This window comes from Gastrolobium bilobum, unplaced genomic scaffold, assembly GCF_033153095.1.
Source record: "Gastrolobium bilobum isolate Gb01-03AN ecotype WA unplaced genomic scaffold, APGP_CSIRO_Gbil_v1 utg14755, whole genome shotgun sequence".
NCBI lineage: Eukaryota > Viridiplantae > Streptophyta > Magnoliopsida > Fabales > Fabaceae > Gastrolobium > Gastrolobium bilobum.
In genome coordinates this window covers 14,497-31,546 of record NW_026899007.1, presented here as the reverse complement: position 1 = coordinate 31,546, position 17,050 = coordinate 14,497, and the positions used below count along the sequence as shown (strand labels likewise).

The window sequence follows — 17,050 nt, the reverse complement described above, 5'->3', positions numbered from 1 at the left end:
AATCCCCAGTTGTCCGATTTATAGAGGAAACTCTGCCCGATTTTCGTTTACGCCGAGTAAGAATTAAGTTAGAAAAAGAAAAAGTTAGCTCATATTTTCGTAAGTTAAGTCTTCCGCTGTTTCTGTTTATATCATGTGTATGTTAATTGAACCGGCTCGAGACGAGGATGTTACATGAGCAAACTTGCCAAAGAATGTCATTCCTTTAGAATATAAGAAGATTTGAGGGCTGAAAATGAGGGCCCAAGGGGTGGCCCACGGGGTTAGGGCATTTTTTTCTTTTTTTTTTGGAAGTTACAAAGAATTGAAACACAACACCCTACACTTACACACACTCCTAACACACACCCCACGCCACTGGTTACGGCATTTTTGACGGCTCTAGTTGTACATTATACATTCCAATTGCAGAAATAAATAAATGTAATATTATGTATTAAGAAAGAATAATAATGGATGGTGGTTCAGAGTCACAGGCAGACCGCAAGCTCGTGCCTTGCTATTTGGTGATGATGCTTAGCAATAGCTGCCTTATATATATATAGGGTTTGTTTGGGATATCATCTATATTTATATTTGGAAGAAACTGGAGAGAGGAGAGAGAGAGAAAAGGGTAATGTATGTTTGATGATGAGTTATTGACATGGTCATTGGTCAACAATAGGAAAATAGCAGCAGGCACATGGAAACAGCATACCATTGGGATAATTGAGATGAATTGAGAAATGCTTAGCATAGCAATAACATCATTGTGAAGGAAGGAAGAAAAGGGAAGGGATGAGCAGTAGCAATAACAACATAAACATGACGACGTCGACGTCGCGTGGTTCGACGTCATCCTCCAATGGCCTCCTCACAGTCACCATTGCAAGCGGCAGCAGCAGCAGGAACCCTGACGACCCCACAACTAACAATGAAGACGATGAAGACGACTTCCTCGTCGATCCCGACGATCCTTTCGACATTGCCCACACCAAAAATGCACCTCCCGAGACCCTCAAGCGTTGGAGAGTAAGAACCAACCAACCAACCCAACCCCTCATTTCATTCATATTAATCCCAATTCATACATTACATTACATTCTTGTTTCTCAATCTCATACATGCATTCATTTCTAAACATACCATGCTAACAGCAAGGTTTTGGGTAATTTGATTAAGGGTTATATTTATCTCATTTTTTACGCAGAAACAATTATTCTACTCACACAAAAGAGGGATAGATTCCATTATTATTATTTTTGGGTTTTATTAGTGTCATTTAACATAAGATAGTTATTTTATGTTGTAGAGAGAAAATAAGTGGGTTCCACCGTTACGAAAAAAAGGAAAAAAAGAAAAAGATAGGATACGAAAATCGAAATAAGAGTAAATGAGAGATGATATCTCATGTGAAAGGTGAATAATATTTCCCTTTTTTTATTAGTGTCATTTAACATAGGATTTCTGTTGCTCTTCTGCACAGTTATTTTACTATCCCCCAATCCTGTTTTTTGTTTTTTTTAATTGGCAAGGACTAGGATAGGAACAATAGCTACTTTAGCAGTGTGCTTGAATTTTTCAAGGAATCTGAAATCAAGTTTTGCTTCTTTGCAGCAAGCAGCATTCGTGCTCAATGCGTCCAGGCGTTTTAGATATACTCTTGACTTGAAAAAGGAAGAGGAGAAAGAGCAAAAGAAAAGCATGATTAGAGCCCATGCTCAAGTCATAAGAGTAATGTTTCTCAATCGCTAAAATGTTTCCCAATTGTTCAATTCTAACCTTATTTTCTCTTTTCTAATCAATGATTCACTCTTCTATTAGGCAGCTTTGCTTTTCAGATTGGCCGGTGAACGTGAACTAGGTATACTTACTTTTATATATATTTATATAGCTTCCATTCCCTCCCACCCCAATCTTTCTATAGTCTGTAACCTTACCTGCCAAAAGCTTCTTCGAAAGAATAATAACTTTGTTAATTATTAACCTGCCGCCACTGTAAAAGGAAAAGTCTGTAGAAAAACAGAGCAGTGGTCATTAGAAGTGCAGCTTTGTGGCCAACTACTGGCATAAAATCCAAAACAAAGAACAGTTTGGTATTGATGCTTTATTGCTTTTTCAGCAGTTGCAATCAGTTGATTTTCATTTTTCTCAAATTTGCCATGTAGAAGCTAGAAACTAGAAGCGGCAGATAAATATTCCTAGGTGGATATGCGTTTTAGATATATTAACTGTTGAAAGTCACCCACCATTGTAGAACTACTGTAATATGAACTGCTTTTAGGTCCTACTTGGTATAGGATGTATACAAATCAATCTGTATTCTCTTGCACGAATCTTGGTTGTAGCTTTCAATTAATTTATCTGTTTATGCTAAGTACAAACTTCCTTTTTTTTTTTTTTTTGTTTATTGTTATAACACTAAGTTCACATATCTGTATTCGGTTAAAACTTATGAATTATGAGTTGTGATTGTGTTTTAAATTACTCATTATCACCTTTCAATTGATATTTTGAATCACAGTGACAGGTATAGCAGTGGCATCCCCAACTCCAGTTGGTGACTATACTGTCGGGCTCGAACAACTTGTTTCAATGTCTAAGGATCAGAATATTCTTGCATTACAACAATATGGAGGGGCAAGTCTACTTCATATTTTTGTTTGTGGCGTTATGTTGAAGCAATGTGCTTTGCTAATATAAACTAGTGATATCTTATCCAGGTTAAAGGCTTAGCAAACTCACTAAAATCAAATCCAGATAAAGGGATTAGCGGAGATGATGTTGATCTATCGAGTAGGAAAAATGCATTTGGTACTAATACATATCCTCGGAAAAAAGGGAGAAGATTCTGGGTACATTCTTTATGATGTTATCTTCTCATTTTTTATTTATTTTTTCTTAATTACAGTTGATGAATTAGATGCTATGCTGGTATTAATTCTTTGTGGTTGTTTTACAGAGGTTTCTATGGGAATCTTGGCAAGATACGACCCTTATAATATTGATTATAGCAGCTGCGGTGTCATTGGTACTTGGAATAAAAACAGAGGTGTGATTAACACCCTTATTTGCTAGTTTTCATCAATCACATAAGTAGTAATATAAGCAAAATTAATAGGTGCCTCGTTTTGTGAAAGGATATGAATGATAAATACTTTGGCCTCTCTTAATAGGAGTTAGATTTAAAAGAAAATCTTTAGATAAATCTGACCAGGTTTTATCAGGTTTGAACATGATAACAAGATAAAGTGAATTCATCACATTTCATCCACAATGGATATTTGCTTTATTTTTTATTTGCATTCTGTTCATACTATGTTATACTTTTTATTTTATGCGTTTATTTTGGGACCCTTGCCTTTTTCTCTCAGTATGCCTGTTTCTTCACTGTGCTTGGTGTTGTCGTTGGAATGTTTCTTTCGTTTTAATTGAAATTGATATCGTTCACCAAGGTTTATCCTTTTCCTTTGTTCGTAATCGCTAGGGTTTGGAAGAAGGATGGTATGATGGGGGAAGCATTGCTTTTGCTGTATTACTTGTCATTGTAGTTACTGGTAATGGATTTAACAGTTTCTTTCGTTTTGATGTATATAAATGTACTTAATCTTGTCAAATTATTTGTATGCTTCTATAGGATAAAAAAAAGGAAAGAAATGAAATCTTTGATAGGATAAACTTTTTTTTTTCTTCACCAGTAAATTGTTACTTGCACTTGAATTTATGGCTGCCCAAATTCCCACCGCACCCGTAAAACTTGAGTTAAGAGAAATTATTGCATAGATTTAGTGTACACTCAGTCAAGTAGAGTCATGTAAATTAAGTTAATAAATAATTGGTATATTATTATTTAATTTTAAATAATTGTTTAGATTTTTGTATCATATAGTTATTTTTGTATCATCAAGAGGTTTTTATAGTTATTTTGAGTTAAAAATCATAATATGTCAATTACCTCAATAAATTAAGTTCTCTGTAAATGTTTACCAAAAAAAAAAAAAACGTCTCTGTAAATTAACTCTATATAAGAATTTCTCTGGAGCTATGCACAAGTGACTATTTGGATTAACTTTTATTGTTGTCTATTAACGACCCTAGTTCAAGTTGTATTAGTTTATGAAATTTGTTAAGATATTGATTAAGGAATTATAATAAAATCTAGCAAAATAGAAGTTTCTAATATTTTGAAAATTTAAAAACATCTAATACTTTTTATAATAAAAAATATTAAAATCCCTAAAGACGGATGATAGGAAGATCCTTTAACTTATTTGGATACTTCATGTTGTTACTTTTTCCTCTTTGTCTTCCAGCTGTCAGTGATTATCGGCAATCTCTGCAGTTTCAGAACTTAAATGCAGAAAAACAAAATATACAATTGGAGGTGTGTAACATTATACTATTAGAACATAACTAATCATGTGGAAGTTAAACTGATCATGTACTCGTGAACTCGTTACAGGTCATTAGAGGTGGCAGAACAATAAAAATATCGATATTTGAAATTGTTGTTGGTGATGTAGTGCCCCTTAAAATAGGAGATCAAGTGAGCTTGCATAATTTTTCAGTTTATTTCTCTGGAAATTTTATTAGTTTTCTTTCTTCGTTAATTACTCTACGGGTGTGATCAGGTTCCTGCTGATGGAGTTTTAATCACTGGTCACTCATTTTCCATTGATGAGTCCAGTATGACTGGTGAAAGCAAGATTGTATGTTGTCTTTACCTTCTATTGACCTAATTATTAGTTTTTAATTCTTATAATATTTAAGCAATGAGTGTTCTGCAGGTTCACAAGGATCATAAAGCGCCTTTTTTAATGTCCGGTTGCAAAGTAGCAGATGGAGTTGGTTCTATGCTGGTATAATATGATATTATATCTTTTATGCTAGTCTGCTTGTTATTTGATGAGCAATGTCTATGTTGATATAAACATGATTTTTTTTTTTTAGAGTATTGAATTATTGTAGTGGTATTTAAGCACTAGGAACAAATATTTTTAGGATGCTACCACCCTAACACGTTACATACTGCCATCTGTAGGTAACGGGTGTTGGTATAAATACTGAGTGGGGATTGCTGATGGCAAGTATCTCAGAGGATACTGGAGAAGAGACTCCATTACAGGTTCCCCCTGCCCCATCCAAAACAAAGAAAGAAAAGGCTGTTGCTTTAGCTGTGGTGCTGTTCGTTAAAGAAAATCATATCCGTCACTCGTAAAGACTTTTAACTTATTTTTGGTGACATGTAATAGGTACGTTTGAATGGAGTAGCTACTTTTATTGGCATAGTTGGGCTTACTGTAGCTGCTGCTGTGCTTGCTGTCCTCTTGGGAAGGTAAATATCAGTTGTTGTTTTTGTAGGTTATAACTTACTTATACCAGCTCGGTGCCAACTTTGACCACCTGTGTAATGATTTGGGAATTCTAGATTCTTTTCTGGCCATACGAAAGATTTGGATGGAAAAGTGCAATTTGTTGCCGGAACAACTAGTATTAGCGATGCAGTAGATGGTGTCATCAAAATTTTTACCATTGCAGTAAGTGAGAATTCTTGATTACGTTTAGTACATCCTTTTTTATCTTTTGTAATAGTTTTTTCAACTAAATATAGAGCCGTGCAGGTAACAATTGTGGTTGTTGCAGTGCCTGAAGGTCTACCTCTAGCTGTTACCTTAACGTAAGTACATGTTGCTAGTTTATTTCATTTACAACACAAGATTTAGCCACAACTAAGCCGTCTGATGTTGTTTATTCTAATCTGTGTAATTTTCTTTCTCGATCACTCTTATGATAGCCTAGCATACTCAATGAAGAAAATGATGGCAGACAAAGCCTTGGTAAGTATCTTTTTACCATCCAACAATCACCACAATATTCTAACTTGTAAGTTTTGCAACTATTTGTCATATTTAGTTTTAAAACATATTTTCCAACAATCGTGCAGGTACGAAGGCTGTCAGCTTGTGAAACTATGGGCTCTGCTACAACAATTTGCAGTGATAAGACAGGAACTTTGACCTTAAATCAGGTGGGTTCCGTGGTTGGAGGATTGGATAGTCTAGCTAGGAGGAGTTATGGCCATAGTTTACATTTATGCATATGAATAAAAGCTTCAATAGTTATCTAATTGATGTAGCTCACGTTGATATGGGATTCATAACAGATTGATCATTGTTTCTTTCCTAAAATGTTCAGCTTATTTATGGTCCACTATATGTTATTGTTGAGGAAAATGCAGATGATTTCCAGAATTTTTTTTGGTACTAGGTTTCCAGAAAATTAAACAATGTAACTTCATGAAGATTAATACCTTGAGATTTGTTAGTTTCATTTGCGTTTTCCTTCACAAATGCTAGATGATCATTCTGGCACGTACAACTTCACCATTTTTTTTTCATTACGTTAGAGGCGCAAGAATTTGGATAAGAGAACCTCACCCAATGTTAATTGAGCTACAAGCTTGTTGGCAATGTATCCATAACTTTGTCATAGGCATAATCTATCAAATAGGTTTACTAGCTATTTGTTCATTCTGCCTACCTCCTAGCTATCTGCATTTTCATCATTCATTATATTTAAAATCCTTGAATTATCAAGATTTGATAGTAATTTATTTTTTGCTTTTATAGATGACTGTAGTTGAGGCATATGTTGGGAGGAATAAACTAAATCCCCCAGATGACTTGTCACAGTTGCATCCAGAAGTTTTGTCTCTGATAACTGAGGGAATTGCACAAAATACATCTGGCAATGTTTTCGTGCCTAAGGTCTGCCTTTCTACTTAATTTTCACAACTGAATCTATGATTCCCTTTTATGTTGTGATATTTGATACTAAATTAACTCAAGGATCTTCAAATAGACAAATTTACACACACACACGCAATCGCAGTGATAGGTGTAGTAGATAATTGCATGTGTTCTTTTATCTTTTGGAAGATCAGGAATAAATCCAGTAGTGCTGCACTAGAATTTGTGTGCATTGAGGACAATTAATAGGTTTCACGCGGGTTTCTTTCAGCATATAGCTTCCTATTATAAGCACTCGTTTATTCTGAAGTTCTAAAACGTAGTCGGATTTAAAAGAGGGGGCAAAAAAAGAAAGATAGTACTACTAAGTGACAACTACATGTGAAGAAGATACCAGCAAGATAGAAAGTTAAAGATGCGTTTGGTTTATTCAATTTCTTTTTGCTTTTAATTTTATTTTTTATTAATAATTATAAAATGTCATTTTATTTTTACTTTATTTTTAATTTTTAAGATTTATACTTTTTTTAATTATTTTCTGTACAAATTTTTAAAAATAATAAAAATAAGGTAACAGTTTTATAATTAGAGTAAATACCCTTTTTGGTCCCTAACAAAAAACACGGTCCCCCTTTTACTCTCTTACAAAAATAAATTAGTCAGTTAGTCCCTAACAAATTCAAAGTGGACCCATTTAGTTGAAATCGTGGTCCCTCACAAATTCAAAAAAGACCCATATTAGTCCCTCAAAAGGACTAAAATGGGTCCACTTTGAATTTGTTAGGAACTAACTGACTAATTTATTTTTGTAAGGGACTAAAGTGGGGACCGTGTTTTTTTGTTAGGGATACTCTTATAATTATTAATACAACTAATAAATAAAATAAAAAATATTTCTGCACACCAGAACGCACCCTAAGATTTCATCTGCAGTAACCAATAACCATCATAAGGTCGTAATGTTTCACAGCTGATAGCTAATGTCTTTTCTGTAAGATTATGTATTTATGTTTATTCTTTAAAAATTAGAAATAATATAATATAATTTGGTTTGAATTAATTTAAAAAATAAATTTTATATTTAGAATTTATTATGAAAAATAGGATTTGAATTAATTTGAAAAACAAATTTTATGTTTAACATTCTTTAAAAATAAAATTGATTTAACTTTATTTATTGAATAGATTATCAAACAAGGGTAAAAAAGTTAATTTATATTATTAAATTTAAAATTAAGTTAATTCTCTCTGAGTTCTACCAAATTTGATAAGATTTGTAAACAAAAGTAATTAAATCCATGAAATTTTAAAATTAAATCATTTTTTATTTTTTTTATTTTAACATTCTAAACAAAAGATTTGGTTTGCAAATGAAATCAGATCTCATTTTTTAAAAATCACATTCTGATAGTTAAACTTGGCAAGTGTAAACAAGACTACTGCTGCAGCAAAGATTCTTCATATTTATATGCAGGGTTTCAAAACCTCACAATTGGATTTAAAAACAACTGTTAGAAATGGGTGTTCATTTGCAAGCTGCAATATATGTCCTGTGGCTGTAACTTGTCTGTCTATGGCATGTTGCCTGATGCACATAAAGCCATTCTTAATTTACTCCCAGAATGGGAATTACTACTAAGATTGGTGATGGTGTTTGTAGTGTGATTGTTGCTGGTTTCTTTTGTATTGGCCAATATGAATTGTAACGCCCGGCTGCTTCAAGAATCAATGACTATCCCCACATACTAACACGAGACTTTTCAGTGTGCTTTTTCCTTACTCGCACGCTTTCCGGGAAAACTTCCCAAGAGGTCACCCATCCCAGAATTGCTCCAAGTCAAGCACGCTTAACTGTGGAGTTCTTCCGTCCTGGGCTACCGAAAAGAAGATGCATCTTGTTAGTATAGGTAGTACCAATTAATTCTTATAAGCTGTCCCAAATTGTGCAGACTCATACCTGCACAGTCTTTGGAATCTCTATCTTTCGGGTGTCGATTCGATTCATTCGTGCAAGTAACCCCCGCTGGAAGCCTGTCAGGAGTCGCTCCTTGTCCGTGCCTCTTTGCACCGGCGATCACTCCCCGCCCTCGTCAGCGCTCGGGATGTTACATGCCCACTAGCTTCCGCATGGTTCGTCCTCGAACAACACCGTACTGGAAGAGAGGCCCTGCTCTAATACCACTTGTAACGCCCGGCCGCTTCAAGAATCAATGACTATCCCCACATACTAACACGAGACTTTTCAGTGTGCTTTTTCCTCACTTGCACACTTCCCGGGAAAACTTTCCAGGAGGTCACCCATCCCAGAATTGCTCCAAGTCATGCACGCTTAACTGTGGAGTCTTCCGTTCTGGGCTACCGAAAAGAAGATGCATCTTGTTAGTATAGGTAGTACCAATTAATTCTTATAAGCTATCCCAAATTGTGCAGTCTCATACCTGCACAGTCTTTGGAATCTCTCTCTTTCGGGTGTCGATTCAATTCATTCGTGCAAGTAACCCCCGCTGGAAGCCTGTCAGGAGCCGCTCCTTGTCCGTGCCTCTTTGCACCAGCGATCACTCCCCGCCCTCGTCAGCCTCGGGATGTTACATGAATGTACAAGCTAACAAATAATAATAAGCAAACTGGATTTATTGATTTGTTTTTACTACCGTGAAAACGCACTGGTCTTGTTATAAACTGTAGTAACATACAAGTTCATAGAAGGTTCTTTACTAACCTGTTCTTTCACTTTCAACTGGTATTACATCTGTGGTTCTTATTTCACGAATGTTTGAATCATGACATTAATATCTATTAAGCATTACATTCTTTGTCTGCCTTTGCTTTGGTAGGATGGTGGAGAGGCAGAGGTATCAGGATCTCCTACAGAGAAGGCAATTCTTTCTTGGGCCATGAAGGTACTCTTGCTGGGTTTTCCCCCCCTCTTTTATTCTTCCTTTATTTCTTTTTTATGTTCTTCCGCCCTTTTCTTTATTAATGTATTGATTTGATGCTGAACTTATTTATTGAGTTGTCATGGCAGTTGGGAATGAATTTTGATCTTATCAGATCAAATTCAAAAGTTCTCCATGTCTTCCCCTTCAATTCTGAGAAAAAGCGAGGTGGTGTTGCTGTGAAACCGGTAATCATTTGATAAAATTATTAACCAACTCATCCCTTTATCTTTTTGTATTTTATAACTATTATCAGGTCGAAATATCCATCCCTGTGCTTTCAATTTTTTAAATCTCATTTTTGAACCTGTTTAATTTACGGAAGTGGATTTTGTTTGCTTTGCTATTATGGAATCATATCACTTGGATATAGTTTCCATCATCTTTCATATGCTAATAAGAAATACTGATTGCAATTTTGCTTGCAGGCGGACTCTGGAGTACATATACATTGGAAAGGAGCTGCAGAGATAGTTGTAGGAACATGTACTCAATATATTGATTCCAATAGTCACTTTCAGTCTATAGAAGAAGAGAAGGTCAGGAACAGCAGTTTCAAGTCGTAGAAAGTTTGTTGAGGGGATTAAAATCATTGAACTGAATAAATAGAGATAAGAAAAACATTTTCTATTGGTTGATAGCTAATTGAAATTTAAAAAATATATATACGGACTAAGGGTACCACCAAATCACTTTATTCATATCAATGTGGTAATAGTGTTGTTTCAAGTTACTCTGATAACTTATGCAATTATATATTGGTGCACTAATTTCATTTTTAAAAAATTATAGCAACTGATAGCAGTTGGTAATATTTACAGCATTTTCCTAGCTATATAATACTTAATTAAATATCTTTTGCAGGTATTCTTCAAGAATGCTATCGATGACATGGCTGCTCGGAGCTTGCGTTGTGTTGCCATTGCATACAGATCATATGGTTTGGACAAAATTCCGTCCAATGAGGACGATTTAGACCAGTGGTCCTTACCAGATAACGAGCTTGTTTTGCTTGCTATTGTTGGAATAAAGGTAAGACGCAAGAGTATTTTTTCCATTATAAATGTGTTAATGTTATAAGGTTTTGAAATTTGTTTTTTCCCCGTAACTTGCAATTTTCTGTACAAATAGGGCATTAAGTTCTATGTTCATAATTAAATTCCTAAAGTATTAAGACTTTAAGTTTATTTATATATAACAAATATACTTCAAATATCACATGTATGTAATGAAGATTGCAAATTTTGAGCTTGAAAGCATTCTCTTTAATGCTGAATATGGTATTGTTGTAAAAAATATTATGCTCTGGAACTTGTTTTGTACTTATGCTTTCAAATTAAACCTGTATAGCCCTTCATCTAACTAACATCAATCTGAGTATTCAGGATCCATGTCGCCCAGGAGTCAAAGATGCGGTGAAAATATGCACTCAAGCTGGCGTTAAGGTAATATATATCATTTATTGTTTAATGAGTATAGTTTTCATATAAATCGAACTACTAGATATCTTCGTATTTAGGTTGCAGTTCAAATGAAACCATTAATGACAGTGTCAGAACGTAGTTTCTGACTTTATAACTTGCATGAATGTTTATCCAAAATGTGAAGTCAAAGGAACCCAACACATTGTATGTCTGTGAACTCATAGGTACGCATGGTTACGGGAGACAATCTTCAAACAGCAAAAGCAATAGCTTTGGAGTGCGGAATACTGATTTCAAATGAAGATGCTGTTGAGCCAAATATAATTGAAGGAAAGACATTCCGTCAACTATCTGAAAAAGAAAGGGAACAAGTTGCTAAGAAAATAACGGTATGGTTCTTTATTGTGGTGGCTTGTTTATATTCATTAGCTAAAAATATTCGAGAATGAAATTCATCCACCACTAATCTTACATAAAGGAATGCTGTCCCCGCCAATAACCCGTACCACATATTACATCCACGGTTGTAATATATACTTTTGATTTGCATAATACATATAGGTGATGGGGAGGTCTTCTCCTAATGACAAGCTTTTGCTCGTGCAAGCGCTACGTAAAGGTGGTGAAGTTGTTGCTGTCACAGGAGACGGCACCAATGATGCTCCTGCGCTTCATGAGGTCTGTATATTTCTTGGATGTACCGTCTTCAGGCTGAAAAATAATATTGAGTTTTTTTTTATTTTAAATGCTTTCTTAAGGATAAACCTGCATAGAATGCATATGTATATCGCTGTTGCACACATTTCATCGAGATATATATATATATATATATATATATATATATATATATATATATATATATCGACTTCTATAATAGATGGACTTCACCATAAACTGTTCTCACTAGAAGTGTTTTATGTGCAGCCTGTAGTAGTTAATTTTTGAATAAATACTATTTTCGATTCTCACCAAATTTTTCGATACTCGCTTTAGTCCCTAGCAAATAAAAAGGCTATTCGTGGCCCTTAAGAAATTCAAAATGGACCCATTTTAATTCTTTTGAGGGACTAATGTAAGTCTTTTTTGAATTTGTGAGGGACCATGATTTCAACTAAATGGGTCCATTTTGAATTTCTTAGAAACCACGAATAGCCTTTTTATTTGCTAGGAACTAAAGCGGCCATCGTGAAATAGTTGATCTAATGTGTTCGTGATGTAGCAATGACTATAGATGCATTTGCAATTGTTAGTTGCCAAAACCCTGCATATATATATGAACGTCAATCTTTTTACCAAAAAAAAAGAAAACCGTAAGTTTCGTGCCATTAGAATTGACAACATTCTGGATTCAACAATAGTTACAGGTAACGAGTTTTGTAAATAATATTTTCTTTTTCTTCCATAATCATTTCCATGCCGAATTGCCCATAGCCTTTGGCTATAATACAGCCTGATCCTCCTCTCCTCCCGAAAATGGTTGGAAGATCAGGTTGTAAAATTTCCAAAATGTTATTTGCACGTTAAAATTCCTATATTTTTTTTATTACTTGTTTTAAAAAATAAAGATAATGAAAGTGTATTAAAATGTATAAAAATCATTACATTTTAAAATTAATCAGCATAATATTTTTGACCTGATAATAGTCTACACAGATCAGAGAAAAAAAAAACAGAGGGGGTGTCTCTCTCGCTTTTTTTTGACATATTATATTATTATTTGTCCAGAGTGTTTTTCTTCCGCGCAACAGATAATAGTGAATTTGATTTATTTTAATTTTTTTCTTTAAAAAATATGAAAATTAAGGATTTGACTCTTGAGGATGTATTCTATAAAAAAATGAAGTTGTTATAGTTTTTTTAAAAAAAATAAGGGAATACATTTTAATTTTATAGTTTGTAAAACATATGCATATATTTTATTATAATTTTAGTTATTAGTTTTTTAATCAATGGTTAAAACATATATTTTTTTTTCTAAACTAAAATCTAATGAGCCAAAGCCGAAAATCAAACATGCAATTCTGGTAGTTGTTTCTTTTGTTCTTAGGAGTTGTTCTTTTCCCCGGTAGTTGTTATTATTGCATGTTCTAATAAAGACAGGAGCCTAGTCATATAAAGAGACAGAGATAGTTATTTCTTTTATCAAAGTCAACAAATCAAATACTTAATTGAGGAGATTTCATCATATCTTATTTCAAAAACTTGCCTAAAAGATGTACAAAATAATAAAAAATCTTTAATTAATCAATCCATGTAATGACAGAAGATACAATTAAACATTTTTTGTTTAGACAATGAAACATGTATGTCTTATCACTTTATTCAAATTCAAATATACTGACATATGCTAAAAAAAATCATCAAATAACTTAAATCCTGCACACAAATTTCTATATGTTCAAAAGCCTAAATTTAAAATTTATTATCAAAACCTGGAATCTAACAATTTTATTGATTTCCTTATTATAGTTGATATAGTGTTTTACTATTTTGTATTTTAGGCAGATATTGGTCTTTCTATGGGCATTCAAGGAACTGAAGTTGCTAAAGAAAGCTCAGATATTATAATTCTGGATGATAACTTTGCATCAGTAGTAAAGGTAAGCGTGTTTGTTATTCACTTGAGTCGTTTTTTTCCGCTGTCTGTGATTGATACATGATTTTATGTTGAATTGTTCCGTAAGTCCTTCAAGTTTTACTAAAATTTTAAACGAGTCATAATAATTTCCAAACTTTTATTACGGTCCTTATAAAAACGTTTAAATGAGTTCTTATAATCTAATAACTATTTAGACTTATTTAATGTATGTTTACAATCATCAATAGGTCATTTCATGTTGTTGTTATATATTTAAATGATCTATAAAATTTTATACTTAATGAGAACCTAATTACAAAATTATTGAAATTGTAAGAACTTATAAGAATTTTTAAAAGCTATATGAGAATTGAAATCTTATGTTATAGAGACAAAAAACATGTGAGACCTATATGTTAGAAAAAATTATATGTGCGACCCATGTCAGCACGGAAATCGAATGATGTGTAGGAAGATTTCAATTCTCATATTGAATGAGAATTATAAAAACCCATTTTTAAAAAGGTCGGATTCTATTAAAAAATATTGAATTAATAAACTATATATACTTATTTAAAAATGCAACAAAACTACATCGACCTTCCTATTAATTTAACCTTTATCTGATCACTTCTCATTCTTTTGTCCTTTTCTGCATAAAATAATTGATGTAATGTGCAATGGCCTAGATATCTAGTTTTTAGTAGATTGGTCCAATCTGTGAATTGTCTAAGATATCTAGTTCACTTTGTGTAGGTTGTTCGCTGGGGCCGCTCTGTATATGCAAATATTCAGAAATTTATTCAGTTCCAGCTTACAGTTAACGTTGCCGCTCTTGTAATAAATGTTGTGGCAGCAGTATCTTCTGGTGAAGTTCCTTTAAATGCAGTACAGGTACTCCGCCCTCTTTCTTCTCTTTTGTTGAATATTTCACTATTTGCAGTTGTATGTATTGTTCAATTATGTACATATTGGTTTCTGATGCACATGCTCTTGGTTCAGCTTTTGTGGGTTAACCTTATCATGGACACACTTGGGGCTCTTGCACTGGCTACGGAACCACCAACAGACCGCCTTATGCACAGAACACCAGTTGGCCGAAGGTTTGGATTATTGATTGCCTTTCTCACAATGCAGCTCAATGTTTAGTACTGTTAAACCTACTAAGCTATATATGGTTGATTTGGGCTTCGAATTAACCTTGTTATGAACGCTTTAACTATGATCTTATGTTTGGGCTTTCAGGGAACCCCTTATAACGAATGTCATGTGGAGGAACTTGATCGTACAGGTAAAATATATTTCATTCTGTGGAGAGAGTTGTTAAGATCATCTTTGAATTGGAAACATAGGGCTCTTTAAATACTATAATGATATTTAATTTGCCATTGCAGGCTCTCTATCAAGTCGTTGTTCTTCTCTTTCTTACCTTCGGTGGTGAAAGTATTCTACGTAATCAAGATTCTAAAACCCATACCTTACAAGTGAAGAATACTTTAATTTTCAATGCATTCGTCCTGTGCCAAGTAAGTGAATGTTAATGAAAATATGAGATATTTGGCTGGTCCTTACGTTAGCGGAGCCATTTTTTTCTTGTTTGATTGGGGTTTCTCCGTGGTTGATGGATTGAACCCCTCTTTATTCTCTAATCGGCCAGGGTCCCTTATCTAATAAGGCTTGGAATTATTGAATAGAATTTCCCCCCATAATATTCTTATTGAACAGCTTTATAATGTTTCAACTTACAGATATTCAATGAATTCAATGCTCGAAAACCAGAAGAAATGAATGTCTTCCGGGGAGTGACAAAGAACCGTCTCTTCGTAGGAATTGTTGGAGTGACCTTTATACTTCAGGTGAAAAGGCATCCCTCTTGTTATTTGTGTTCTTAATTGTCAACATTTGAGTGCATTTCTGACTCTCACGTCAAATTGTTAGATAATCATCATCGAGTTTCTTGGAAAGTTCACAACGACAGTGAGGCTTGATTGGAAGCTGTGGCTTGCTTCTCTTTGTATCGGACTTGTCAGGTTAGTTGACTCGCTGCAGTAATTTTGATTACGACAATTGTGGGAGTATTCTGCTCATTTTACAGTATGATCACATTCATCATTATATTGAATTCTACCCTCACGACATATTTTAGCAGTATTATGTGAACAAAATTTAAAATTTTCGTATTCAAGTTTGTAATTCATTCAGGAGATTGTATGTTGGCCCTGAGTACTGACCAGCTGATTTTGTCTTGTAACAGTTGGCCTCTTGCTATTGTTGGAAAATTCATTCCAGTTCCCAAAACACCACTGTCTCGATACTTCAAGAGGTCATTCAGGCGATTGAGGAAGTCTCGTGCTGAACAATAGCTCAAGAGAGAGACCATCGGTTGCAAAAAGGATCACCTGCAATTCATTGTAAGCTAACGACTGACATGTAATAAATATACATATTACTAGTTCATATGGCTTAGCCTTCTTTCTAGAATTTGTAATATATTGTATATTCAACATATATATAGCAATCTTTCATTCTCAAATATGTCCCAAAAGGATTTTAAACATACAGCAATCTTTATGCAATGCATATACCTCATTTTCCTTTTCTTTCTTTTTTTGATGGGGGAGGAGGGAGGGTTCACATACACATTTTACCATTTCTGGACATTGTCAGAACTCAGAATTACTAGTCTACAAATACTATTACATTGACTTTTTAGTCGGGCAAGGTTCATTTCTTCCCGAAAGGAAAAAAGAACAAGAACAAGAAAGCATTAGCATGGTCTAACCAATCATAAACTAGCATTCCCTTCCCCTTACGCTATCAAACTTTGGGCCTGTAGTTAAATGATCGAACCATAAAAAGCACAATAGCCAGGCAATTTAACTGGCTATTGCAGTCTTTAACAGATGCATATCACTATATGAACTTTTTTGTCATGTAGACCAAAAAAATTAAAAGATTCATTTTGACATGTGAGCAACTGGTATTAGGATATGAAAAGACGCTTTATTTTTTTTTGAGCTGAAATAGCGAGACCAAAATCATTATAGTAGGAAAATGAAAATTGACCAAGGACCCAACTCGTTTGATCCAACTTCGTGGACTTCACAATTATCATAAAACACTTTTATAATAGCTTTCATTTTCAATTAATTGCAGAGAAAGAGACAGAGAAAATACATGTATAAGAAGACTTTCACACGGAAACAAGCAAATATTGAAGTGTTTGGTAGGGGGATTATTTTTGAAAACCCAAGAAAGTGGAGATGGGTTTCTAAAATGTCAATGTTTGGTAGCTTATTTAAGATATTTTCCCGGAAAAGTAATTTTCCCAGGATTCCATTTTATATGTATTTTTGCAACCAAAATCCTATCGAAAAATGGAAA

General features: G+C 33.9%; 1 protein-coding gene across 1 annotated transcript; it reads left to right on the top strand.

Annotated features, from left to right (window-relative positions):
- Positions 1-804: 804 nt before the first annotated feature.
- Positions 805-16,199, top strand: LOC133286210 (calcium-transporting ATPase 9, plasma membrane-type-like). Its single transcript, XM_061483599.1, has 33 exons — positions 805-1,011; positions 1,597-1,713; positions 1,804-1,843; positions 2,510-2,619; positions 2,703-2,834; positions 2,942-3,031; positions 3,467-3,536; positions 4,293-4,363; positions 4,442-4,525; positions 4,611-4,688; positions 4,767-4,838; positions 5,021-5,104; positions 5,232-5,314; positions 5,408-5,516; positions 5,601-5,656; positions 5,774-5,816; positions 5,924-6,007; positions 6,609-6,746; positions 9,563-9,628; positions 9,754-9,852; positions 10,093-10,203; positions 10,529-10,696; positions 11,050-11,109; positions 11,313-11,477; positions 11,650-11,766; positions 13,590-13,688; positions 14,423-14,560; positions 14,669-14,769; positions 14,912-14,957; positions 15,061-15,192; positions 15,415-15,522; positions 15,605-15,696; positions 15,921-16,199. Exons 1-33 carry the CDS (start codon positions 805-807, stop codon positions 16,027-16,029), a joined length of 3,279 nt encoding a protein of 1,092 aa, XP_061339583.1. The 3' UTR covers positions 16,030-16,199.
- Positions 16,200-17,050: the final 851 nt, after the last annotated feature.